The sequence below is a fragment of the Mus caroli genome, unplaced genomic scaffold (assembly GCF_978045245.1).
Source record: "Mus caroli unplaced genomic scaffold, Mus_caroli_1 scaffold_7, whole genome shotgun sequence".
Taxonomy (NCBI): Eukaryota; Metazoa; Chordata; class Mammalia; order Rodentia; family Muridae; genus Mus; species Mus caroli.
The window spans coordinates 93,829,547-93,854,707 of record NW_028227262.1 but is presented as its reverse complement, the minus strand read 5'-3'; the positions used below and the strand labels follow the sequence as shown (position 1 = coordinate 93,854,707).

Here is a 25,161-nt window from a genome sequence, read left to right as displayed (position 1 = left end):
TCAGTGAAAGGTGTGTGGAGCAGACACAGTGTCTGCTCACAGAGAACTATGGCCTAATTTCTGATGGCAGAAGGGATTGCATTTTTCATAGGGACTCACTCAGAAAAGGCTGGAGAAATGACACTAAAATAAACAAGCTAAGAAATGGTGATAGCATTAGCTGTGAAAGCGGAAAGCTTCCAGTCAGACACCAGACCAGGAGAGAATAGAATGGTAGTGGGGTGAAGGAACCAGCTACTGTTGGGGCCAGAGTAATTCTACTTATGGGAGTCAAGACCAGCTCTAGTGTGTGGAAGCCCACAAAGGAAAAATCCAAGTCCTTCAACAATTCTCTTTGCCAGACACTCCCACCCATCCTGGAATGTTTTTAAGGTAGCCCCCATGGCTGGATTTTGAGACAGCTGGAGTGTACAGGTGAGGCTAGCTCCCCTAAGAAGCTCTCACTGAGAAGTCTTATCTTTCACCCCCACCCCCACCACTGGTGGCTCAGTGCCTTGGACGTTTGCACTCCATCTGCTTCTCCTCAGGAGCTCAGTGAAGTGGGTACCAGGTCTAGAGAGGGCCTGCGTGTGGAAGGTGGTGGGGATCAAGGCAGCCACCATATGAGAGCTTTCCCACCATGGAGGAGATCTTGTCCTGACTCCCACAGTGTGAGCATTTCAGTCTGTGTTATTTTGTGACAGGAAAGGCCTGGGGAGGCCTATCCCTGCCCAGAGCTCAACAATGAAGAGCTAGTGCTCATATCATTCCAGGTGCAGTCCCAAGCACTATACAGCTATTCCTCAAGCCACATCCTCTTTAACGGGCAGGCCCCACTACAAGCCATGCTTTACAGACATGCGGGTGCAATAGACTGGCTGACTCTCAAGCCAAAGGCAGCAGGGCTGGCTTCAGTGGCATCCTTCTCCTAGGCCTTACATGTTGCTCCTACAGGGGTTAAGGAAATGTGGGAAGACAGAAGCTGGCTACTCCTTCAGAGTCAGCTGCCCCCTCCCCATCCTATTGGTGGTCTGTCCCCTGGAGGCTTTGTATAATCCAGGACCTGCTGAGGAAGAGTCCAGGGCACTAGCATATATCTGAGCCCCCTAGTCCTCACACTGCCCCATGAAGCATCCATGCTTTATAGTGGGAAAGCATGGTACCAGCCAGAGTTCCCTCGCGTTCACACCATAAACGAGAGGCTACAGCCACTCATCTCATATAATCCAAGGCAGAAGACAGTACAAAGCCAGTCCACTGCTTCTGCGCCCTCAGCAAGTAAGTCTCCTAAGCCTGCTGCAGGAGAAAGTACTTAGTAAGTCCTGCTGTTTGTTCACAAGAGCCTCTTTGTTACCAGATTCTCACTGTAGGCATAGACTGAGAGGGAGACCAGATAACAGAATAGGTGACTTTGGTTCATGTCTGTGTGGGCTTCAAAATTGGCTCCTGCCATCTTTAAGCTGGTTGCTCCAGGTCTTGGAGACATCTCTAGCCTGGCTTCTCCTAGTTCTGAGCAGGTCATCCCAAGCTATGTACTTGTCTCTTCCTTGTGTTATTCACTCATCTGGCTGCTCTCTGCACCACACTTACTTCAGGGCCATACCTGTCTGCTCTCCATGGGCCAGCCCTTCAGGATGGACACCTCTGGAGACTGGTCCTCAGTAGATCACTACATCCAGGGAGCTGGCTAGGACAGGCACAGAGCTCTGACAGCACACTCCCCTCCCAGCAGCTGAGCACACCTGATGTTATATTCAGGACCCCAGATGTGCATAGTCAAGGTCCCTGGCTGTTGTTACATGTATATATTGCTGGAGCAGACTGGGGCCTCAGGCTTCTACATTAGGACCAGGTATGCCCAAAAGCTGTGGGTGCTTTTGGGAGGTATGTAGACTAAGGAGTCACCGTTCATAAGTCACAGAGCCCAGCATCAGTCAGTCAGACCTTAGTGTCTTATGATGTAGATGTCTAGTCTGTGCCCCTTGGACCTGAGAGCACTTGCAGGGGACAGTGCTCAGCCTGGGGCTTTCTCTAGTGTCACAGGGTAGAGTGAAGGTGTGGAGAGTTAGCTGTCCTGAGGCAACATTCAGGGGCAATAAATAGGACAGACTCCCCCACCTTCAAAGGGACACAGCTAAGACCTTTGTACATAGCTATTCCAGGGTGCCAGGTTGAGACCAAGGCTGTTTGTCCTGGTGGTAACCCTGACTGGGTTTGCTTGCTTGCCTAGACTCTCTGTAAATCCCCTGCTGTGGGTCCCGAGACCACCTCCAGGGAACTCCTGGCTGTAAGTGTAGGTTCAAATTCCCATGCATTTTAGTGGTCTTGGGCAAATCACTAACCACAATTCTGCTTCCTCAGCTGTCCTACAGATAACCACAGACTTGCCTTGAAGATTGGTGCATAGTGACCACCCTGGTTATAAAGCCACGTGTCAGTTGTAATGAAAAAAAAAAACATCCTTTTTTTTTCACAATAACTACTAGGCAGTGGTCAGGCTTCTCACAGAATCCAGAAATAAATGACGACAACCCTCTAGAGAACGGGAGAGGCAGGCAAGCCAAGCAGGTAGGGTAGAGAGCAGGAGGCTAGTCCCTGGGTCTCAGCTCTAGCTGTGTCTGTAACCTTGGGTTTATCTCTGCAATGGGCAGTATCATTTCTCCTATGTAGCAAATGTGTGCGCATCTGGACATGCTGGGAACAGAACCTGTAGGAGGGCTCAGCTTGGGTCCTAGAAATCTCTGCTGCTATAAGCAGCTGGCTCCAAAGGAAGCTGGTATGCAGTCAGAGAGGGAGGTATGTATACTTGGGCAGTCGGGAGCTGAACCCCCAAATGCTTCCCACTTCTTTATGATTTCCTCGCTACCTGGACAACAGTGTTAGGTGGGAGCGCATTCACAAGCCTTTGGTTCCCATCCAGGCCAGCCTTCCTTGGCTGGGTCCCAGGTTTATCAAAAGCCCTGGTCCTTTACCCGAGCTCCTGGCAGCTGGCTGGGAGGTTTTCATTCACACTGAGGGGTGAGTGAGTCACTGCAGCTGCTGGTCCAAGGACAACCCTTCCCTCACTGCTGACAAAGGCCAGCCCCTGCCTAAGTGAGTGTAGCCCTGAAGGTGGGTGGGAGGCCTTCCTAGTCATCTTCAGCTGACGTCCATCAAGGACATTGCAAAGATGGGATCCAGTGACTCCAACAGTCACAGGCGAGCAAGAGTCAGGGAACAGAGGAGATGACAGGACTTGTTGCCATGGTAGACAAAGGTAGACCTAATAGGCACCTGGTATGTGAAAGAGGAGAGTTCTATGGCCCTTTAAGAGAACTGGTACTCATAGAAGCCTAAAATAAATCTTATATAAATGCCAATTTCTTATGGGGCTTTTTTGTATGTTTTTTAATGTATGATATATAATGGGCTCTTTTCCCCCCCTAGAATGCAGCCACTACTTAAACTCCATCTTAATTAAAGCTTGTTGTACATTAAAGATGTGGTGGCAATTATATCTTAGCTGTGAATACACTTAGCAAAGGGCGGGGAGCTGGCCCAGGAACAATTGCTCATTACACCGCATTCTGGAATCTACTGCCAGCCTGAGGGCGGTGGGCGGGGCCCTAGAGGCTGTTCCTGGGGGCAGAGGAACTGAGCAATGCATTGAGCAGAAGCTGGCTTACCTTTCAGCTTGCCTACCCTCCTGTCTCAGCACTGGACCTGACAAGGAACATATGACCCCCGGAAGGCGCTAGAACCAACCAGACAGACCATTTCCTTAGGTGGAGACCTAAGGAAAATAGCAAAGAAAGCCTGAAGCCTTGTGCAGGCTGCCACGGGCAGAGCCCATAGGAGAACCAGTGGGCAGAGCACAGGCAGAGTACGGAATGGATGCAGGCTGTGGCCCAGGCCAGGTCTTTGACGGTGCCTCTGCCTGTGTGGATCTCTTGTTCTGCTCCTTGTGACCCAGCCCACTAATCCACAGAGGACGTACCAACAGCACAAGCATGACGGGGCCCTGGTAGATGTAGTCCACCAAGTCACCAGCTTCCTTGCCAAACCAGCACCTGCAAAAAGACAGGGCAGCTGAGGTGGACACAGATTCTCAACTCAGAACTAGGACTCTTGGGACCCCTCCCAAGCCCCAGGCTCCAGGGCAGTTCTTGGTAGCCGACTAAGTGTACTAGCTACCCTAGCAAGGCCCTGCCTTGTGTTTTGTTGTGTCTGGTGTGGCTGGTCTCCTGTGGCCAGTCTCAGGGCTTGCCTGGGGCATCCAGGACTGGACATGCAGCAGGTACAGGAAGCAAGGAAGAGCTGGGCTCTCCTTCACTGGTCTATGGACTGGCTGTCCCATGTCACCTGTTGTTTGTAGAACCTGTGCTGTGTGCCAGACACTCAGGGCGCAAAGCTGCAGGTGATGTGGGACCTTCTTCAGCCTTGGGCCCAGTTTTTAGCCTTTGAGCCGAGCTGCAAACTAGAGAAGGCACCTACTGCCTGCACAGGTTCACTGACAGCTGGAGATGCTTTGGGACTGGAAGAAAGGCTGGGCTAAGTCTCTGGCTCTTGCAGCAAAGGTCATCCAGGGCAGGCCAGTCTCAGACAGCCATCTCAGAGCACCCAACATTTCTGGTGTCTGTCTGAACACCCCTGAGAGAAAGCTTACCACCTACAGAGGCAGCCCTCCACTTCCTGAGCACCGTTTGTCATTCTGAGGCTTTCCTAATGTTAAGGTCCTTAGATGTGACCCTATTCTAACGCCAATTACCGCCTCTTGCCCCTATGACCCCATAGGGAATTGCTGTCATCTGGGCGCTCAAAACCCCCAGGCCAGCCTGTCCCACTTACTGCTCATTCTCATAGTAGAGTTTGCCGACTGCCCAGGCGACGATGATAGGGCAGGGTATGCCTGAAAGGAGAGACATGTGCTGCAGGGATGGGCACATGCACACACACCCTCTTGTAGTGTCAAGGCAGGGCATCACAGGGGCCTGGGATGGTTTTGGGTTTTCTAACTACAGGCCACCTGTGACCCCCATGGTGCATGTCCCAGCTCCTGCCCTGACCAACTCTCAGCCATCCTCGCCAAGGTATGGTGTAGGGGACAAGTGTCTTTGGGCTGGTCATCTTGGGTAGGAGGAAGTCTTTCTGGAATGACTTCTGGAGGGTTTGGGGGGCAGAATGGTGGAAGCAGCTGCATCCTGAGATGGTGCAATGTGGCGGGCAGAGCTGTACTTGAGCGTTGGTCAAGACTGCATAGGGGCAGTGGCTGGGGGTTGCAAGGGAGTGGCAAGGCAGGCTGGGCTCAGTCCTGGGCCTCAAGATGAAGTGGGGGAGAGCGTGGATTTTGTCAACAGTGCCCCTCTCCCAGGAGGTCCGCCTGGCCAGGGATCCTCACACCATCCAATGAAGAGGAAAAGCCACTTGCGCAGGTGCTCTGTGGAGTACGTCATGACAATGGCCGTGTGCAGGTAGCAGCCCTCCACAAACATCCAGAAGAAGTTGGTGACCACAAAATAGTTGAAGATGGTGGTGATGCAGCGGCACCAGACCTGCATGTGGGGAGGGGTGGGGTGGTGAAAGGCTGCTGGAGCAGCAGAGCAGGTCCCTCGGGGAGCCACGGAACCTTGAACTTTGAGACTCAAGGGCAGGGTTCCAAACAAAACTCCCAGTGGGGTACCTCGGGGTCCCACCCTCACTTCCGGGCAGCTCCTCTTCCGTGTGCCTCTGACCTCCTCTCCTCCCCAGCCTCTTCTGCCTCCTTTTGCTTATGTGGTATAGGGGGTGGAACCCAAGGTCTCCCACCTGCTAGGCAAGCACTCTGTCGCTGAGCCTACAGCTCTAAAGAATTTTGAACAGGTTTTTATTTTGTAGTAGGGTCTCACTAAATTGCCCAGGCTGGCTATGAACTCACTACGTAGCACAGGTTTGCTCAGAACTTATAAAGATCTTTCTCAGTTTCCCAAATAGCTGGGATTACAGACCTGTATCACCGTGCCTGATACATCTTTTCAGTCTAGAAGGAGAATGGTTGGCTTTCTGCCCGCTGACTGGGGCTGACTGAGCACTGTTTTCAATGTCCCTTTGGCTACACAGCTGGTCATGGGGCTGACTGAGCACTGCTTTCAATGTCCCTTTGGCTACACAGCTGGTCAGACTGGGTTTCGTTCAGGGATTGACTTTGAACTTTCACTTATAAAGAAAGGAAGCAAGCCAGGCATGGTAGCTCATGCCTTTAATCCCAGGACTCTGGAGCAGAGGCAGGCAGATCTCTGATTTTGAGGCCAGCCTGGTCTACAGAGTGAGTTTCAAGGCAACAAGGGCTACACAGAGAAACCCTAGCTCAAAAATCCCAAAAACAAAAACAAACAAAACAACAAAATTAAAAAAAAAAAAAACCTGAAAAATGATGTGAGAGAAGCAAGCCAGAGAGTAGGGTGGGGCTGCCTGAGGGGCTGGGGTTAGGGGATCCTGCTGACTCATAGCGGGAGGCTCTTGTTAATTTTGAGGCCTCTAAAAATTCAGGCACTTTTCTAAGCCCTGAAGTAGCCACCTTGTCCAGCAGTGAGGGAAAAGAAAGACAGCAGAGATGGACTTGTCCCTGCTCCTCTGAGAGGAGACACTCCCAAGAACACTGCATGAATGTAAGAAGGACAGGCACTGTCCCAGAGTCACAGTGATCCCTCTGAGCCAAGGTCCAAGTCATGGGCTTCATCACTGTGGCTTTCTCCCAGAGTTCTCTTATGGTCAATGTTAGCATGTGGAGGATGTGGGAGACAGTAGTGAGTGGGCTCTGGGTACTGCTCCTAGGCTGAGGGGCTCGCTGTCCCATACCTCTGTCCCACAGCCTCTAGCCCTGGTCCTTTGAGAGAGTCTTGGTGGGTAGGAGGCTATGAACCCAAATACTAAGCTGCCGTTTTTCCAGGTGAAGTGTATCTCATTAATGCCAGGCTGAGTTAAGGATCAAACTAAACCAAGTGTGTGTGTGTGTGTGTGTGTGTGTGTGTGTGTGTGTGTGTGTGTGTGTATTAAGGGCCAGGTCAGCCAAAGACAATGTACTGAGACCTCTATGAAGTATGACAGAGAGTAGAGCTGGCCCTCTTCCAGGTTAGGTTTTACAGTGACTTGGACACTCAGCAGTAACAGTCGACAAAAATCTAGGGGGGACTGGGGCCAGGGCCATGGAGTGGACACACCACACCAACAATGTAACTGTTATCCCTGAGCTTCACTTGCCATGTCCGTGGAAGGGAATTAATCTCTTTAGTCCTACATTGAAAATTAAGCTAGAAAACCCTTGATAGAGGTTAACACCAGCTCCTTTCCTCTAAGGTACCTGGATTTGTAAGGTGGACCGGGTCAGGGGCAGGGGGCAGGAGGCACGGCATGCAGTGATAGCTTTAGCTGGGAGCAACCCCCAAGGCCTGCCCCAGGGTGGGTTACTACATGAGATAGGCTAGGAACCGACAGGCAGCCAGACAGGCACCCTCCCCACACATGCCCACTCCCCCACTCCCGAGTCTGAGGCTCCCGGAAGTGACCTCATTGCCCTCGTGCACTTCGTGGTCGATGAGTTGCAGCAGGAACCACGTGATGTTTCTCAGGATGAAGGTGGTGATGAGGTTCCAGTGGATCACATTCCGCAGGCAGTGGATACTCCTGTGGAGGCCCAGGTCAGGGTCAGCCAGATTCATCTGGGGCTCAGGCTGGGGGCCAGCAGGATAAAACCCAGTTGGGAACAACACTGCCTGGGATGAGGGTGGGGCTGAACCAGAGCCCAAGGACCCCCTGGTGGTCCCAGCTGGGCTTGCTCTCTACCCTTCAGGCAGGCTGGTGGTCATGGCCCTGGGGGTCTGGCTTAAACCCACTTCTGGCTACTGTTCCCGGGCCCCAGAATGGAAGAGACAATGTCTGGGAGAGGCAAAGACAAGGAGGAAGCAGGGTGGAGGTGGACTCACCGCAGCACTAGGAAAAGCAGGAAAGCGGCCACCAGGGCCACCACGGAAACACAGTGACCCAGGTAGTTGACAATGAGGGCGATTCGGTAATGCAGGTCATACTTTCTCTGCTGGACAGACAGACAGGCATGGGAAGACAGAGGCATGGCTATGTGGGAGTAGGGCTGGTATTCCAGCTGTTTCTGCCCTGACCTTGGGACAAAGAATGGCTCTAAGTATCCTCAGGCTTCTAGATCTTCCCGCTGGTGGCTCTCTGTTATTATAAATGGCTCAAGTCTGGAGGCGCAGACTGTTTGGCACAGCTACTTGAGATTAGGAGGACCTACCTGGACAGCTTAATGGCTCTAAATAGATAAATCCATACATGCACAAATAAATAGGGCTGGAGCTGGGGATCAGTGACAGTTTGTCTAGCATGTGTGATCTTGGGTTTAATTCTCAACAACACAGACACGTGCGCACACACACATATATGCACACACACATGCACACACACACACTCACACAAACTGTAGCCAGGCCCCCCAGCATACATTTTAGGGGTACATTTGGATGTGAGCTATTCTGAGATATGCTAGGGCTTAAGATGCAGATTAAAAACTTGATCCTCCACAGTGCCACATCTGAGTTTAGCCTCTGCTCAGATCTCTGCTGGCAGAGTAACTGAGGGTGAGAGTAACTTTAGCTATGACATATGAACTATGGGACCAACCTTCCCTCCTGCCTTAGAAGCAGTGACCCATAGGGAGTCCAGAGGGGTAGGTTGGAACTGGTCCCTGAGCACAGCAATGAGGATGTGCAGTGCAGAACACAGTAGTAGTACTCAAGAGGGATACAGGTCAGTCCATCCTGTCTCACTGCCAGGAGGAAGGTCAGAGGGTTGTTGAGAGCAAGCTTCTCTCTAGCCAGGCCATTGTAGCAAGCACTCCTCACACTCCCCTGAGGCCTCTTTGTGGAACACCTGGGCTCCAATTCTTGGGAGAGGCCAATGTTCCACCCTCTACACTTGGACTTCATTTGAGGAAAGGCTCCAGACCACCTGAGAGCTTCTGTGGTGATTGAAGGGAGGGGTGCAGTTGGGACATACCATTTTGGGTTAGCAATGAAGCCCAGCTTGTTGGAGGTGGGGCTCAAGGGAGAGTGTTTGCCTAGCATATATGAGACCCTGGGTTGGATCACAAAACTAAACCCAAGGGCAAAGGGAGGCTATATCTTTGGCAGTACTGGCAAGAGCCAGTGCAGTGTGGCAAGGCCCAACTTCCTGTTAGGAAGGCTGTACTTGTTTCTCTGTGGGATGATAGAAGCAAAATGCCCAATGGGGAAAGTGAGGCTCCACAGAAGGGAAAGAGAGTGCTCACAGAGTCCATTAGGGAGCACTGACTACACGGTGCCCTTTCTCTCTTTCACCTCACCAACCCAAGCTCTCTTGGAGGGGGACCCTGTGGAGGGTAGGAGATGCAGAGAAGAGGGTCTGGATGTCACCAAGGCTGGCTCTGTTGCCCATGAGGTCCTTTGTGTTCAGCCTGCATCCTAAAGCTGCGAGGACCTGGTGGGGGTGGGGGAGGGCACTCACCTTGTCATCCAAAATGGGTTCGCAGTGTGAGTAGTTGACCCTTGAGGCCCAGGTCCCGTTCTCCAGGCACTCTCTGTAGGCATTCCCTAGAGAAGATGCCAACCACTGAGAGTCAGGACGCCCTCCTGCCTCAAAAGCCCTCCCTGGCTCCCTAGTACCTGCAGGATAAGGTCCACACTCCTTAGTTCTCCCGGACCTGAAAACACAATGCATATCTGAAAGCTAATATGAGCCATTTATATGAAAATTACACATAGGGCTTTATCTTACTCAGTGGCTGAAAGGCACGCTAAAGAAACCTATTTCAGACACACTCTCTGACTAGCTCTTTGTGAAACTTCATTCCTTTATTCCACAGCTACAAAACTGGACCCAATTGTGAGTCCTGGGTTATGGCTGAAGATTGGCTGCTTTTAGCACAACAAACAATTTCTGCTGCTTCTTCGATCATTTTCCATGTGGGCTTCATACTCTTCTCCAACAGCAGCGTTTGCATTTCCACAATAGCTGCCACTTACACGGCATGTGCCTGCCCACCCAGGTGCTCTTCCAGCTGAGTCTAATGGACAAGATACGCTTGCCATTCAGTCTTTGTTCCGATCCTTTTTTTATAGAGGAAGAGACTGAGGCACAGGGAGAATCGAGGTTACCAAGATGGCAAGGTTTGGCTCTGCGTTTTGTGTTCTTGACCTCTGGGCCACCTGACTGTGGTAACATAGATGTTTGTGGATGCAGGGTTGTGCTGCCTGGGAGCTATGGCTGCCTGCCAGGTCACTACATATTATATGTTTGTGGAGAACCGATATCCACACCAAAGCTGAACGTGATGTTCAATAGCACATTTTAGAGCAGCCGTGTCCAGTGAACAGAAACTGAGGCTTCCTCAAGGGCAAAGCATGAAGGCCAAGAATATTCAGACTCAGCTTCCAACCTGAGCTCTGACCCTGGAGGTCTAGATTCAAAGCGCATCTCCATAACTCCCCCAACACCCTCCAGGCAGGAGTATGCCTTCTCCCTGAGATTCCCCCAAAGCCTCTCACCAGAGCGTGCTCCGCATCACTGTTAGCAGAGAGCTCACCTCCCCTTTGATTACAATTCTGATTGATTCATTGTTTGGGGGGGTGATTTGTACCAGAGCTCTACTTACTGGCTAATGGGCATATGTTTGTGGGTTTTCTTTTTTGGCTCATATTAAATATACAATATAAAGCTAATTAAAATAAATAACTCGGAGTACAGAGTCATAGGGCTGGACGGGAAACTTTAGATTGTTTTTTGGAAGCAGTGAGTTCTGAAAAAAAATTAAGTTACTTAGAAACTCACTTCCGTTGAGCTGACAGTGAGCTCAAAGACAGATTATTAAGGAGCGCTTGTCGGAGAGCAGCAAACAATGGGGGTGAGATTCTATTAGCTCAATTATTCTTTACTCTAGTGCTCTGAATACACAGAGTTCTCAAATTCAGGGTTTGAAAAACTTTGCCTCCAGTGCCATCAGCATGAGGCCCACCTTGTCAGCCAGTGGTGCCTCACCATGATTGTTATCCTCAATGAGAGACCCCTGGAGGGGTGCTCCAGGGCTCAGTCCCCATCAGAAAGAGATGAGAGATGGTTCAGTGGTCACAAGCACAGGCTGCTCTTGCAGAGGACCAGAGTCTCTATGCTTAATACCCATATGATGGCCCACAACCATTCCTAAGCCCAGTTGCAGGGGAATGCAATACCTGGTTCTGATCTCTTTGGGGACTAAGAACATACATGGTGTACAGATAGATATACATACAGGCAAACTACTCATAAGAAAATAAAATCTTTTCAAGGGAAACAGACAGTGTCCTCAGCAGAAAATGCCAGACTCCTAAGACCCTTCTGTTCCTGTATCCACTGACATTTCTTACCTGGCATGTTGAGGGATGCCTCCCTTACTGTTGGTGAGGAAGGTGGTCCTGGCCATGGTGAAATGCCATGCATACTTAAAAAAAAAACCAACAGTGTCTCTTTATTGCTCTCAAGAATGAAGTCCAACCCCCTAGGCATGATACTAAGATTTCTCTACCCCTGGATCCTATGTTTGCCTGGCACCCCAGTAACAGCTGGCATTTGCTGTCACAGACCTAGCACATGCCCAGATCACTGGTGCTTCAGCCCCCGAGATACTCTGTCCTCCAACAAACTCCTGTTCATCCTCAACCTAGCCCCATGCCATCTCCTCCAGAGGGCCTGCTCAGCACCGTAGGACTGAAGCCATCATTCTTTTCCCTCTGAGTACCTCTTCTAGAGACTCTCACTTCTCAGAACACAGCACTTCATCTTTTATTGCCCTTGGACTCCATTAACACATGTATTTTTGTATTACTGTGTGCACACGTGTGCTTGTGTGCGAATGACTGCTTGGATCCAGTTTCACAAAGCAAAATTTAGTTTGACCACAGCTATAATTTTGGCCATTCTACTCTGTGCTAATGTATCCATTTGTTTCATACATAAATGCTAGTTGTGACCCACAAAATCGATTTTATGGTCTGTTATTGTCACACAATCTGTGGTTTGAAAAACAAAAAATCTATTTTAGAGCATTTGCAATGATTCTGGGTGGGCTCTGTCACTTTGAATCTAGTCCTTTCCTTTGCTACTGGACTTAAGCTCTCTGGTGACAGACAAGCAGGCAGGGTTCGTATTGGAGCCACTGTGTGCCCCTCAGGAGCAGGACCTTGAGGACATGCGGCCAGCATTGAACTGACTTAGATTTGCTAAACATCCAAAATTATCGTCTGAGATGTGGGATGTGGGAGTGAAGAAGACTTCCCTCTGGGGCTTGATGCTGTCTGAGGGTGAGTTTCTGGCTATCAGCACTGGGTACCAGAAGACTGGAAGGCAGATGTGCCTGTTCTTTGAGGGAGCTGTCTGCTCCAACTAATGAGGGCACCAAGCCCTCAGGCACAGCCTTAGACAGGAGAGTGGAGGAGCCCTGCTCCCTCCTCCCCTTAAACCACAGGAGGATGGGCACATACAGTCTCAGTTCAGATGTCCAGGCCAGAGTGTAGAGCTGGATATAGTGCAGTGGGTACCAGTTACCACAGCAACACGGGTTCACCTGCTGAGAATCAATGTTGATGGTGTGCAGTGTGTCCTTCCAGGGGCATTAGGGTCTGGATGCTACAGGTGGGGATCCACAGAGTGGCACGGGACCATTGAGCAACAGACTCTCCCCATGATAGGTGCCAAAGCTTTGCTGACAGTTTCTCATTCAGAGGCTCACCTGAGGTGGTTTGGAAGCCTGACTGGAAGATGGGAGCTTATCGTCTATTTCTAATTTTGCCTCTGAATGGCTAGGTGACCATGGCCAAGTCTTCCCCCTTTTGCTTTGGTTCTCCCTCTCAGAAAAAAAAAGTCATTCCCATTGCTTCCCAACGATACTGTTGTGATCTTCAGTAGGCTCTCTATCTACTAAGTGGGTCTTTCCATTTTGCTGAATGCTAAGCATGAAGCCATTCAGATAGTTCCAAGCGTCCCTACTTCTAAAATACTCCCTCAATCACCACCTTTATCTCTCATATCCTCACTCATAAGATAGGGACCATGAAAAGCCAACTGACCATTTGGGAAAATAATTTAAAAGACGGGTTGGATATAGGAGAAAGAGTGAGTAAGGTTGTGTTGGAAGGAGGGAGGTGTTGTCACTGGCTATTTGGAAAGACCTAAAAGAAGGACAGGTGATGGTAGGGAGAAAGAGGCTAGACGTGGCATTTATCAGTGAGTGGTTTGGATCATTCAGCACCACGGACAGCAAAACCAAAGCCTCTCACCATCTCCGTAGGTGGGAAGACCTTGGAGAGCTCCTGGCCACTTAGGTCAGTTCAGTTCCTCTCGCAGTTTGCACAGCGGCTGTCTGTCACCCCAAGGGTCCAGCTGTTCACATCTCCCTGGTCCATGCTGGGCTAGGACTGTTCTTTTTCTGCTGATACCTGTTTTAAAAGGCCCTTCTTTCTTACCCAGCCCGCAGGCTGCCTGCAGTGAGAACCTTTATCTCCAGGCAGAGATCTCCTAAAGCAAGGCCTGCATTTCCCTCTCATCTGGCCCTTTCTTGAGTGCTGAACAGAGCTGAACACACAGGGATGGACTAAGGCTGCTGATGTTGCCTAGGTTACTGGGGAACTCAAAGCGTGAGAGACTCCGCACAAGCCAAAAGGAGAGTTGGCAACCTTGGATGCCTGAACCCTACCACACCCCACAGCAATATACATGGCAGGAGGCAACTAAGTCTCTCACACATCCAATGACAGGCCAACCCCACTGCTGGAACTTCAGTTGCCAAGGTCCAACCCCTTGGACTTTGGTGTCCCTGGGAGACATAGGCCTTAAATGGTAAGCCCTATAGAAGCATCTTTTACTTTCCAGACACAGTCTTTGCTGCTCTGAGGGGAGCACATTAGAAACTGAGTCAGGGGCACCTCCTTGAGTATTTAAGAGAGAAAGAAACTTCTTCCTCTTTTGGTCTATTTTGGATGAAAGAGGGAAAGAAATTTTCCTAGGGTTGGGCCTTTCCTGGGGAACACATCCTCCTGGGATGCCAAAGAGCCAGTTTATCTGAAAGGGGCTTTCTCCACTGCACCTAAGTTCCTTGCAACCAACGTGTAAGACTCCTAGTGGCCACATTCCAAGAAGAAGATGCCTTAGGGAATACATAGCCCACCCCAATCTCTCTGTTGCCTGAAGTCCAGCTGCTCCAGGTAAAACAATTTCTTTACTGAAATATTGGACTCATTTTCTTGCCTGGTGAGAAGAAAGTCTCTCCATCCTCTCTCAGCCTATCCTTCACTGCCTGACCTGGGCAATAGTGATGTATGGTGTGGTTAACTGTTGAAGAGACCACTGGGGAGGCATAGCCAGAGCTGGGTGGTTGAGACTTAGTCATGACCCCAACAGAAAGTTCCCTGAGTTGTGTCTCCCTGAGAAAGTGGTCTGTACAGCCCAATGCTGTCCCAACACAGGATGGACTGGCTCTCGGACCCCTTGCACATCTCCTTGGTCTTATCATAGTCCTTAGGAAGCAGGTGACCAGAGACTGGGAAGCTGGGGATGTTGACACTTGTTCACACTTGTTCTAGGTCAGAAAGGATGTTAGACTGAAGATCTGGGTATCTGCCATTGCCTAAGTCAGACACTGAGTTGGAAAGGGCCTCATTGGAGTCATTTGCCTATGACACCTAGGGACAGAGAATGCCCACTCCATTGCTGTTATGCTGTGTGGACACTACTCTCTGCATTTTAACTGTCTACACTGGACCTAAAGCTTTTTAGTTCTACAAGGCTTTTTACTTATTATGTTCTACCATCCCATACTGAGCAAAGTAGGGACAGCCACCTGTACTTATAGGACCCAATGGAGAAACTAAGTTATGGAGACACTGAGAAATTTGATGGTGGTCACACTAGGTCCATGAAGGAGGGGGAAGGGTGAGCGGGATCCACTTCACTGTGGACATCACTGCTTTCTCAGGAGAGGAACCTATGGGAGAGCCCCCCACAGGGTGCCCTAGCCCCTGCTCTGCATTCTTGCCATCCCTAGCAATGCTTAGTGGCCTGTGTTCCATGATGTTGATCTGCCATGATGCTAGCCCAAGAAGGGAATAAAAGGCAGTGAGCTGTGGACCCTGAAGCACGGGCTATTCTGGAACCATGAAATGGAAGGGAAAAGAGACCTTCCTAAAGCACAGAAATGGAGGTTCAATGTAGGGGACACCATGCCAGAGGAAAGGCAAGTAGCCATTCTGAGAAGAGTTAGGCATGATTCCCAACCCAAGGCTCGTGCAAAGTAATGGCTGAGGTGGGCCCGTGGCTGCAAGGTCCTGGCAGCCCAACCCCAACAACAGAGCAGCCTTTTGAAGGCCTGCCTCCTCCTAGCAGCTTGAGGACATTGATTACTAATTGGTGTAGAAGCCAGCCCACCGTGGGCAGTACAATCCCTAGGCAGGTAATGTTGGGTTGTATAAGAAAGCAACCTAAGCATGAATCTGAGTTAGCTTTTGGACATCAGACATACTCAGGTGGGATGGACAGTCTGCTTCCTTCTAAGACAATGTGCAGAGAGACCATGCCTTCCCAGAATGATAACCTCTGTGGTGTGGGGTGTCTCCCTCATGCCTAAAACAGGGATACACCTCCTTCCAGGCCCCAGATCGCTACCTGCTCCCCCTCTCCCCCTGCTCCTCAGTGGCCGTTCCCTGCAGAACACAGGGAGACACAAACTCCGTTCCTTCTCCACTTTGACATGGCTTCATGAAGTCAGTGTCTTCTCTCCACACAGATAAGATAACTAAGGACACAGTATCAATAATAGCAAGGAAATGAAACCGGCTTCAGAGAAGAATGGGTGGATCTGGGAAGTATTATATTAAGTAAGGTGACCTAGCCTCAGAAAGAAAAAAAAGTCAGACTTGATCCTTTTTATGGTTTGTGGTTTGTGTGAATGTAAATAAGAGACTATGAGATTGGGCAGAGACTATAAAGTGACATATATCAGGAGAAGGAGATGCTGAGGAAGGTGTGTGAGCTGGGGTGACCAAGGAAAGATGGATATGACATGGGATTGGGAAGGAGTTTTGGGGGCAGGAGGGTGCACAGGGAGAAGGAGAAACAAACAACAGAATCTATTTATTCATATCCTCAAAACAACAACAACAACAACAAAAGCCTACTAATATACTAATAGTGTATGCTAAGGAAAACATACTGGGGCAGGAAGAGAGCTCAAAGCAGAAAGACACTCACCCAGGCAGCCTGGCAACCTGATTTGATCTCTGGAATCCATGCAAAAAACTGATTGCATCAAGTTGTCCCCTGATCGCCACGTGTATGCTGTGGCATGTGCCCCCACCTCCCACATCACTCACACACAATAACAAAAATTTAAAAGTCAATATAATGGATAAAGGAAAGAGAACTAAGACAAAAAAAAATCAGGAGGTGGCTGGTCGCCAGGGAACCCCAGCCCTGCACTGAGGCTGCCTCCTACATCTCAACCGGCTCCTTGCATCCCCCTGCCTCTGCAGGCAGTACATAGGTGCCATGTAGTGGGGCATGGCTGGAGGTGGTCAGGAAGGCCCAAGTGACTGAACTTTAGCACAGCTAGGAACGGGCCCTTTGAGGTGCTGGGGAGGGAAGAATCCTGGGCCCCAGACTTCTGAGGTTGCTGGTGGCAGTCAGAGGAAGACAAGGAACGGTGCTGAAGGGAGGAGCAGGACAGGCCAAGGTTCCCAGTGACCTTGGACAAAGATTCAGATGGCACATGTTGAAAATCAAGCAGCATCCTTGCAGAATTCCTGGTCCCGCACCCAAGTGCTGTGGACAGTCAGTCAGCATCTTTGGGTCTTGCAAGAATGAAGGCCCTCAGCACCTTCAAAGTCCTCCTCTTTCCTGCTCACATACCCTCTCTCTACCTGACACATCACTGCCTCCGTTCTTCCAGCTCCAGTGAAACACTTCCTCCAGGAAGCCTTCACAACTTACTGCCCATCCTCCCATTGGTTCTGGCAGCCATCACTGCTATTTTACCTCAGGACAGACTTCCCTGTCTTCTGGGCTCCTTCCACACAAAGTGAGTGGATGTTAAAGCATAGCTGGTCTTTTTCTACCTGAAGTGACAGGCAAAGTGGCTGGAGGCACATGGACAGTTGTAGGTACTGCTGGCAGTGTCTCCACATCTGCTCTCTCTCCCCTACTCCCCACTATGTTTCCACACCTCATGTGATGGGGAAGCCAACCCTGCCTTCCCTCTCTCTCAGGAGGAAAATAGTCTTCACACATTGGGAACTTCCTGCTTCTAGAAAATGATGAAAGAGTCTGGGGGTAACCACGTGTCCCCAAAGACAGAGGCAGCCCAGTTCCTAGGTCTGCAGCTTCTAACCCCTTACCCCAGACACTCTGGTCTGTCTTGTACCCTCAGACCTGTAGCTTTAACAAATGCCACATGTTTGCTGTCAGGGTCCTCCAGGAAGTCCTCTAGGCATGGCCCAGAGCCCACTACAGCCCTTATCCCAATCTCTGTGCAAGTTTGGTTTATCAGCAATTCAGGGCTCCTGAAGCCAAGGGCTTTGCAACTTTTCTTGACACCTCTGTCCCATGATGCTGAAGAGGGGATTCTGGTCCTAGGACACAACCTGGTGGGAGGCTTCTCTGTCTGGGGGCTGCTTAGGTTGTGCTTTCATTTTAGAATGGGGTTTCTGGAAGTGAGGTTTCAGTCTTCTCCTTAGGTTAGTTAAAGCAGACATCCCCTCTCTCCCTGCCTCACAAATGCCTCAGTACATATTGGCCCCATTGTTTCCTCTTGACAGGGATAAGAAAGACAAGATGGGGGGCTGGAGAGATGGCTCAGCGGTTAAGAGCACTGACTGTTCTTCCAAAGGACCTGAGTTCAAATCCCAGCAACCACATGGTGGCTCACAACCATCTGTAATAAGATCTGACGCCCTCTTCTGGGGTGTCTAAAGACAGCTACAGTGTACTTAGATATAATACATAAAACTTGAAAAAATTTAAAAAAAAATTAAAAAAAAAAAAAAGAAAGAAAGAAAGACAAGATGGAGACCAGTGCTCCTGAAAGAAGATGGGCTACATGCTGGGAAAGCAGAAGGACCTCAGAGGAAGCCACAGGACCATGGCAGAGAAGGAAGGAGGGGCCAGGACAGGGAGAGCAGGAAGACTCAGGCGATCTGTGGACAAAGAGATCAGGGGTAGAGGGGAATAAGAAATGGGGATGGGGGAGGATTGGAAAGAGAAGGCAAAGAGATTGAAGGAGAGGAAAGGAAAGAAGAGGGAAGTAGAGAAAGTGAAAGAGGGGAAGAGAGAACAGTGGGGGAGAATACGTGGGGATATGGGTCAAGAGAGGTCTGTGAATAGGGGGGTGGGGTAATGTGAATTTAAGTGCCGTCTCCCCAGTAAGCTGTTGCTGGAAACCCACTTCTTTTCTCCCTATGGGTGGGAACCTGAGACCCAGGAAGGATGGGGCCTCACTCTGGACTGTACCATGCATGGGCACGCTCGGATTGGTTTTAGCTGCCCGGGATTTGAACCTAGGCTTGGGAAGTCTAGGGGAGACCGGCTCACCTCTCATTGGAGTCTTAGGACTCCTGGCAGTCAGAGCTTGAGCAAGCGAGCAGGAATCACCATGTTCTCTAGTCATCAGATTGCCTGCCCGCAAAGTAGATGAGAGCCCCTCCCTCCAGAGACCACTAGGACAAGCTCCACCCTGAGCCGCAATGGCTCTTCCCACTGGGTTCGGTGTTCCTCAAATCTAGCTCCTTAATTCAGTGACCCCAGAAGCTCTCCTTCCACCTTTAGATGGGTTCGAGTAATCCAACTCTGGTCCCTAGGTTTGTGGGCCGACCTCCTCTACTCAATAGGCCCTCTCACCAGCCTCTTCCCAATATCCTGGGTTTTTGGAGACAGATCTGGAGCATACTGTGTAGACCACACTGGCCTCTAACTCACAGAGATATGCCTGCCTTATGCCTCCCAAGGGCTGGGATTAGTAGCACGCATCACCACACCCAGCCTTCCAAGATCCCTTTGACAAACCCCTTCTCGGATTAGCCTGGCAGCACTGTTGTTTAGGATCCTTGCTCCTTTAGGGGATAAGTTACTTTAGGTCTTCAAGCCTCTGTTTCCACATGTGTAGCATGAGGATAACCCCAAGTCTCCATCTCTAGGCATGGTAAGTAAATTGAGAAGACATGTGTGCCAGGGCTCACGGTAGTAGAAGGGACACAGGTTCTAAGGTGGTGCTGCCATGGACTCGGGTTTCATGACCCTGCCCGAGTTCCTTTCCTTTGGCCATTGTTGGCCGTGGCATCTGGCGATACTCTCTGCACAAGACCAGTGACAGCTCTGATGTGCTGACACCTGCTCCCACACGTTCCATAGCTGCTGCATACCTCACCCTCACCCTGGTGCCCTGGTGCTCTACTGGGCTGTTGCTACCCAGACAGCTGTTTCTTGGATGCCTCTGCTCAGAGGTCCCCTTAATGCCTCAAAGCCAGCATATCTCCCCCATGTTCCCATGTTCTGCAATTCTTGTTCCCTTGCCATTTCCCTTCCTTCCTTGTCAATTCCCATCCAAGGCCACTTAGGTGGAAACCTTCCTCTGCTCCCACAGCGTCTTCTCCACCAAAGGGCTGCCACAGTGTCCCTACCCCTCTCCCCCTGACCCCATGACCAAGAAGACCTCACCTTAGCGTCTCTTCACTCACAATCCTGCCCAAGCTCCCACTGTAGCTACAATAAAGCCCTTGGCAATGCTATGAATCTTCAGTCCTTCATGTCCCTCTCTGTCCTTATTAACTTTTGTCCTATTACATTCTACAACACTCCATAGTTCCCAGGCACTAAGCACAGCCCCTCCACAGGCCTCCTGTGGCTCTTTCTGGCCAGAACACCTTCATCTACATATCACATATCCACCTACTGAACCAAGCCTGCCTCAAAAGTGCAGCTCAGAGGTCTGAGTCCTCACTAACCCTCTAGACTTGGAGGCTTGAGCCTTCACAGGCTCTCCAAACTGAACACTCCTAGATATGGGGTTGCCCTGAGGTTGTTGCACGAGGGTCATGGCTTCCTGCCTGGTTTGGTGCCTAAGAGCTAGCTAGCTGTGCTCCACCCCTGAGCTCTGCAACCAGGATCTGAAAACAGTGTGGGTTTTTAGGGAGCCGCAGGAGTGGAATTGTGGATACCAGGCTCTCCTGGTGACTCGGGCACCTGGCATCGATGAGCACTAGGGGTTCTGTGCCAGGTCCTCTGCGCTCAGCGGAGTTCACAGACCACACGCCCCTCTGCAGGCACTGCCACCCACCCAAAGCACTTCCCATCCTCAAGTGTGGCTGTGACATGATGAGATTAGGCAACTCTTCCCTTAGGCTTCTCACTGAGTGGTTTCTCTGTTTAAAGAAGGAAGCCACGGAAAAGGTCCGCTGAAGGCAGCAGAGGCTGGGCTGGCCCGAGGTAGGAGGAGAATCTATCAGGTATTTCCACTGCTGCCAGGAGCCCTATTCCAGCCAGGGCTGACCAACTGCATCCTCCAAGCTCCAGGTATCTTTCTGAGCCAGCACCCCACCCCCAGCTCAGTGTTTACCAGGAGCGAAGGTACAGGCAGCACTCTGGTCCAAATGAAGAAAATTGTTCATTAGATACCAAGGGCTAATTGCCACCACATTTACCAACCTCAATGGCATCCTGACCCTTTTTTTTTTTTTTCAGTTTCTCACTTGATTTGATAGGAGGGGTCTGGTATGCGATGTCCCTCCCTTTCCTTCTTCCCATAAACCCACTGATTTTCCTGAAGCAGGGCAGTCATCACTCGGTACTCTTCTGTCTATAGCAAATGCAAAGGCAGCGTCAATATAGTACAGTTGCTGTGGCTGGCACATAGTGGGGGTTCAGCAATTGGTTCTATGATGCTGTGCTGAGCTCTGTTCTGGAAGAGAGAGTCAGGCCCCAGCCTGGGCAGGTGGGGTTCCAGGCTGGTTGGAGGAAACAGGGTAAGAGCTCTCTCTCTGAGCCTCCTCAGTCATTCCCCTTTGCTCTGCATGGCCCTTAGCCTCGTTCTTCTCAATTAGGTACCTGATTTCCACTGCCCAACTTCCCAGAGGTCACATCCTAAAAATACAATGTCATTAGTTACTCCTGGGAGGGAACTTGAAGGCATTTCTTGCATACCTCCTGGGTCAGGATCCTCACTGCCTCTCAATGAGATCTGTTTTAATCATGCTTAGCAGGCGTTTCTTGGGTGATGGGGAAGCCTTCATCAGTGGCTCCTGTACCTCCATAGATTTTTCTTTTTATTAGGAGCATCCAGTCCTAGCTTTTTCAGAGCAGGCTGCTCCTTGAGCCCAGGGAGCATAGCTTGGCCCCACTGCAGGCACTGTGGCCTTGTTTTAGGTACCTATAAGGTGAAGGTCTCCTTGCCTTCAGAGAGCTGGGACGTGCACATGTAGGTGTTGATGGAAGAGAGAGATCACAATTCCGACACTACTGCTAAGGGCTATATACAAACAGCTTGCCACAGAGTCTTGTCAGTGCCGTATTAGCATGTAGGAGCCATTGCCACCAGCAACCTGCAACCTCGAAGAGCTTAGTCCTGCCTCCCATGCCCTGGCTTCCATTTGTATTGACATGTGTGTATTGACACAACCCCCAGATTGAATGCCCCTCCGCCTCACCCCCTGCTTCCCTCTTCTTTTTCCTGCAGTGTGTAGCCCTCTCAGGTGGCTCTCCAGCCTCCAGGAGGAAGAAAGCTGCAGGCTGTTCTTCCTGGGAGGTGGAGGTGTGGACCTCCTCCAAACCCACAAGTTACCTGAGGTTGAACAGAGGTAACACTGCCCAGGGCTCTAGACTCAAAAGCTCAGTGAGCAGTCCCAGTGGTTAGGGGAAAAGATGATACCCTAGTTCCCCTGGCTTCCCGGAGTCGAGGCTCAGTATGTTCTCCAATGTAGGAGCTCATCTCCTTATCCTATCCCCTCGTGATCGCTCATCTCCAATAGTAGGTTCTGATCCCCTTAGTCACAACGTGGATACAAGATCAAGATATATGCTGCGTCGCCTTAGAGATGGGAGAGGATTGTATAAACAGAAACGAAGCCTGAATGGACACACACCAGGCACAACAAACAGCGTAGGGGAAGGTTGCTCCTAAGGGAAGGAAGTATTTCCCACTCTCTTGCTCAGCTCTTACCAAACATGAGAACTCTGGGCAAACCACCGCCTAATCTGGGTTAGAAGCACTATAGAGTTAGGGACAGAAGGTGTGCCCCATTTACAGAGTTCCCGAAGTAAGTGCTTCGGGGTACAGAGGCCATCTGGCAGGTGCCCGATTTAAGGTCCAGAACCCTCCCTTCTTTCTGAGCCGCCTTTCTGGGAGGCCAGCATGCGACAAGCGAGGGACACTCACGGGTCGTGTTGTACTTGATGCCATTGAAGTACTCGGGGCACGGTCTCTCCACTAGGGCTCCGGGTGCACTCTGTGGCCAGCAGGTCCCGATCTGGTCCAAGGTCGTGTTGCAGTAGGTGTAGGGACCTGGAGACAGGAGGGAGTGCAGAGAGCTTCTGAGGGGTGGCCCGGGCGCGGGGTACCACTCAGACCTGCTCTAGGAGAACGCCAGCGGAGCAAGCCCACGTGCCGCTAGTTCTCTAGCCTCTTGCCTACCTTCGGGGTCCGGGAGCACTCCCCAGCCGTCCAGGAGCAGCTCCTCGGCCAGCGCCAGGCTGCAGTTGGCCTCCAGCAGGCTGAGGAGCAGCGCCGCGTCCATTGCGCCCCGGAGCCGCGCGCAGAGGGAGTGGGAGTGCGCGCCCCGCGTGGCTGCGAAGGAGCGGGCGCGACGCGGAGCGGCCAGAGAGTGCAGCGTCCAGGTTCCTCCCCGCCCACCCCGGGCAGCTTCGGGGCTCGGCAATTGATCGATCGCCCCAGGACCTTGGCCAAGAGAAGCCGCGGGGCTCACGGAGCTGAGGGGCCGCCCGCTCCACCACGACCAATGGCAGCGTCGGGGGCGGGGCTCTGTCTCCAGCCCCGTCGGGACCGAGGCCCTCGGTGCACTCTGGACTCGACAAGTCGCTAGAATGGCCTCAGAGCTGGCGATCTATGGGTGGCCGAATAACTCCTCCGAGGATCGAAGGTTGCAGGCCTCGGGGCTGCAGGAGATCCACGCCACCCTCCTACACCTATCTCCAGCCAAAGTTGGTCTGCTTTTGACTCAGAAATGTATTTCCCAACGGAGGACATTAGAGATGGATAGGGCCAACTAGTCAGCCCAGCAGCAGATTTGTGCCCCGGGGAAGTAAATGGGTTGAAGGAGCCCCAGAGGGTGCAGAGAGTGGAGTTGGTATATGGCTCCCAGCAGGAGCCAGGAACCGGTGACAACACCAGGTTTCACACTGGCAGATTTGCCACCAGCCGTGAGAGGAGGATATCTAGGAAGAAATTAATTAAAATGATCTGGAAGACTTGAAGGTTTTAGTGTCCTGGGCACCAGATAGAGTGAGAGGTGAAAAAAGATCTCTTTCTCCTGGCTTATGCAGGGCCATTTGAGGAAGGGAGAAAAGTCAGTGTTTCCCACCAGCAGGAATGGAGGAGGGAGCACCCCTGTAGAGATTCTGCCCCACCCCCACCCCCGCACTCCCCTCCCTAGTGATGCTTGCCTGGGGATTAGTTGAATGGACCTAACTATCTCAGAGTGCTCAGGGTGGGTTTATAACTCCACGCCTGTGAAGTGGATGTGCCTAGGTTGAGGAACCTGCCTAGGTGTGTCTTTCTCTCTGGATTCTGCTTTGCCTCTCCTTTCTGTCATGTTGCCTGAGGCAAGAGTCTTCCTGGGTTTTCTCCATCAGAGGCACATTTCCTGAGTTCCTTCACAGTCTAGAGCATCTATGGTGTAAGAGGCTCTAGAATGAGTCCTGTCCCCCTGCACTCTCCACTGGGGACCAGGTTCTAGCGAAGGCCAAACCCATCCTGAAGAGGCCAGTGCTCCAGGTGGAGAAAGGCAAAGAACGGGCCATTGCCTTTGTACAATCTTCCTCAACTCTGTATTAATAGTGCTGACACTCCCAAGCAGAGAGAGCGAGTTCGCGAGAGAGGGAGCGAGCAGTAAGACCAGGCTGAGCCCTGGACTCTCTCCAGGATCTGCCCACTGGAAGGGAGACATGCAGAGTTCCAGACAGATCTGTCCTCTGCCTCCCTGGATGGACAGTTAGGGCCCTGGTCCAACCCTTGGCAGAGCCTTAGGTCGGAGCATGAGTAGCTGGGTTGGTCCTCACAGGGATGCAATCTCCTTCACTAGCAAAAGATGGCTCTTCGTGTACTGTCATAGCACAGAGAAGAGGGAAACCAAGCCAACCTCAGGAGACACATACCATAGCAAGGAGGCGGTGAGAGCACATGTGACCTGCCCCTTTATATGCAGGTTGCTACAGAATAGGGGTTGGTCTGGGTGACTTGCTTGCTTAACAGTTTCCTCTGGATAACGACCAGTTCAGTGTCAGGACCAAAAGCTACTATGCACCCTAAATGTATGAATCCCTAAGATCTCTAGGACCCCAGGAGATGGCTCCATTTTCTTCATAATCTCATATTTACAGAGACAACTGGTACACGATTCGAGATGTTACATAGGGAAACCAACTGGCTTCACTGCCTACTTCAAGGCTGGCAAATGGGTAAATGAAGGAGAAATTGAAAAGAACACTTTCCTTAGATTAGATCCAGCTCTATATGAGCAAGCTGGGGGCTGTTTGTTAGTAAAGGGGAAGAGGTAAGAAGGACATGGGTTCCTGTGGCGTCTGGTCAGTCCTATTACAGACCCAAGCTAGGCATGAAAGGACAAGTATTTGGAAAGTATCTGCATTCCAGACTGACGGGGCCAGGAACATGGGAGAGTAGGTTCAGGGGACTGCATCAGGTACCAGGGAGTGTCCTGTTGTCATGAGGAGCCTGGGGTGAGGAGTGTGTTTCTGCTCCTCAGTGTCTCAAGGGCCACCACTGATATAGCTATGGTGGTGATGCATAGTGCCAGGCCAGCTTAGACACGCCCACTGCACAGCCTCATCCACGCCATTAAACAGGCCTACAGAGCACCACAGAGACTCTACTGTCAGAGTGCTGTGCTCAGACAAAATTACACATGCTCTCATTTA

At 51.1% G+C, this 25,161-nt stretch overlaps 1 protein-coding gene across 4 annotated transcripts in view; it reads right to left on the bottom strand.

Moving 5' to 3' along the window:
- The window catches only part of Crhr2 (corticotropin releasing hormone receptor 2), a 43,220-nt gene that overhangs the window by 5,163 nt on the left and 12,896 nt on the right, over positions 1–25,161 (bottom strand). The window contains exons 1-8 of one of the 4 annotated variants that reach the window (XM_021164564.2): positions 22,682–22,908; positions 22,427–22,552; positions 9,490–9,575; positions 7,917–8,026; positions 7,500–7,617; positions 5,357–5,510; positions 4,807–4,867; positions 3,956–4,028 (exon numbers count right to left, since the gene is read on the bottom strand). In XM_021164564.2, the coding sequence (XP_021020223.1) occupies positions 3,956–4,028; positions 4,807–4,867; positions 5,357–5,510; positions 7,500–7,617; positions 7,917–8,026; positions 9,490–9,575; positions 22,427–22,552; positions 22,682–22,784 (831 nt within the window). In that variant the 5' untranslated portion in view covers positions 22,785–22,908. Of the gene's footprint in view, positions 1–3,955; positions 4,029–4,806; positions 4,868–5,356; positions 5,511–7,499; positions 7,618–7,916; positions 8,027–9,489; positions 9,576–22,426; positions 22,553–22,681; positions 22,909–25,161 lie in introns of those variants that run through there. The other 3 variants (XM_029478864.2, XM_021164561.3, XM_021164562.2) reach the window with 3 other exon arrangements.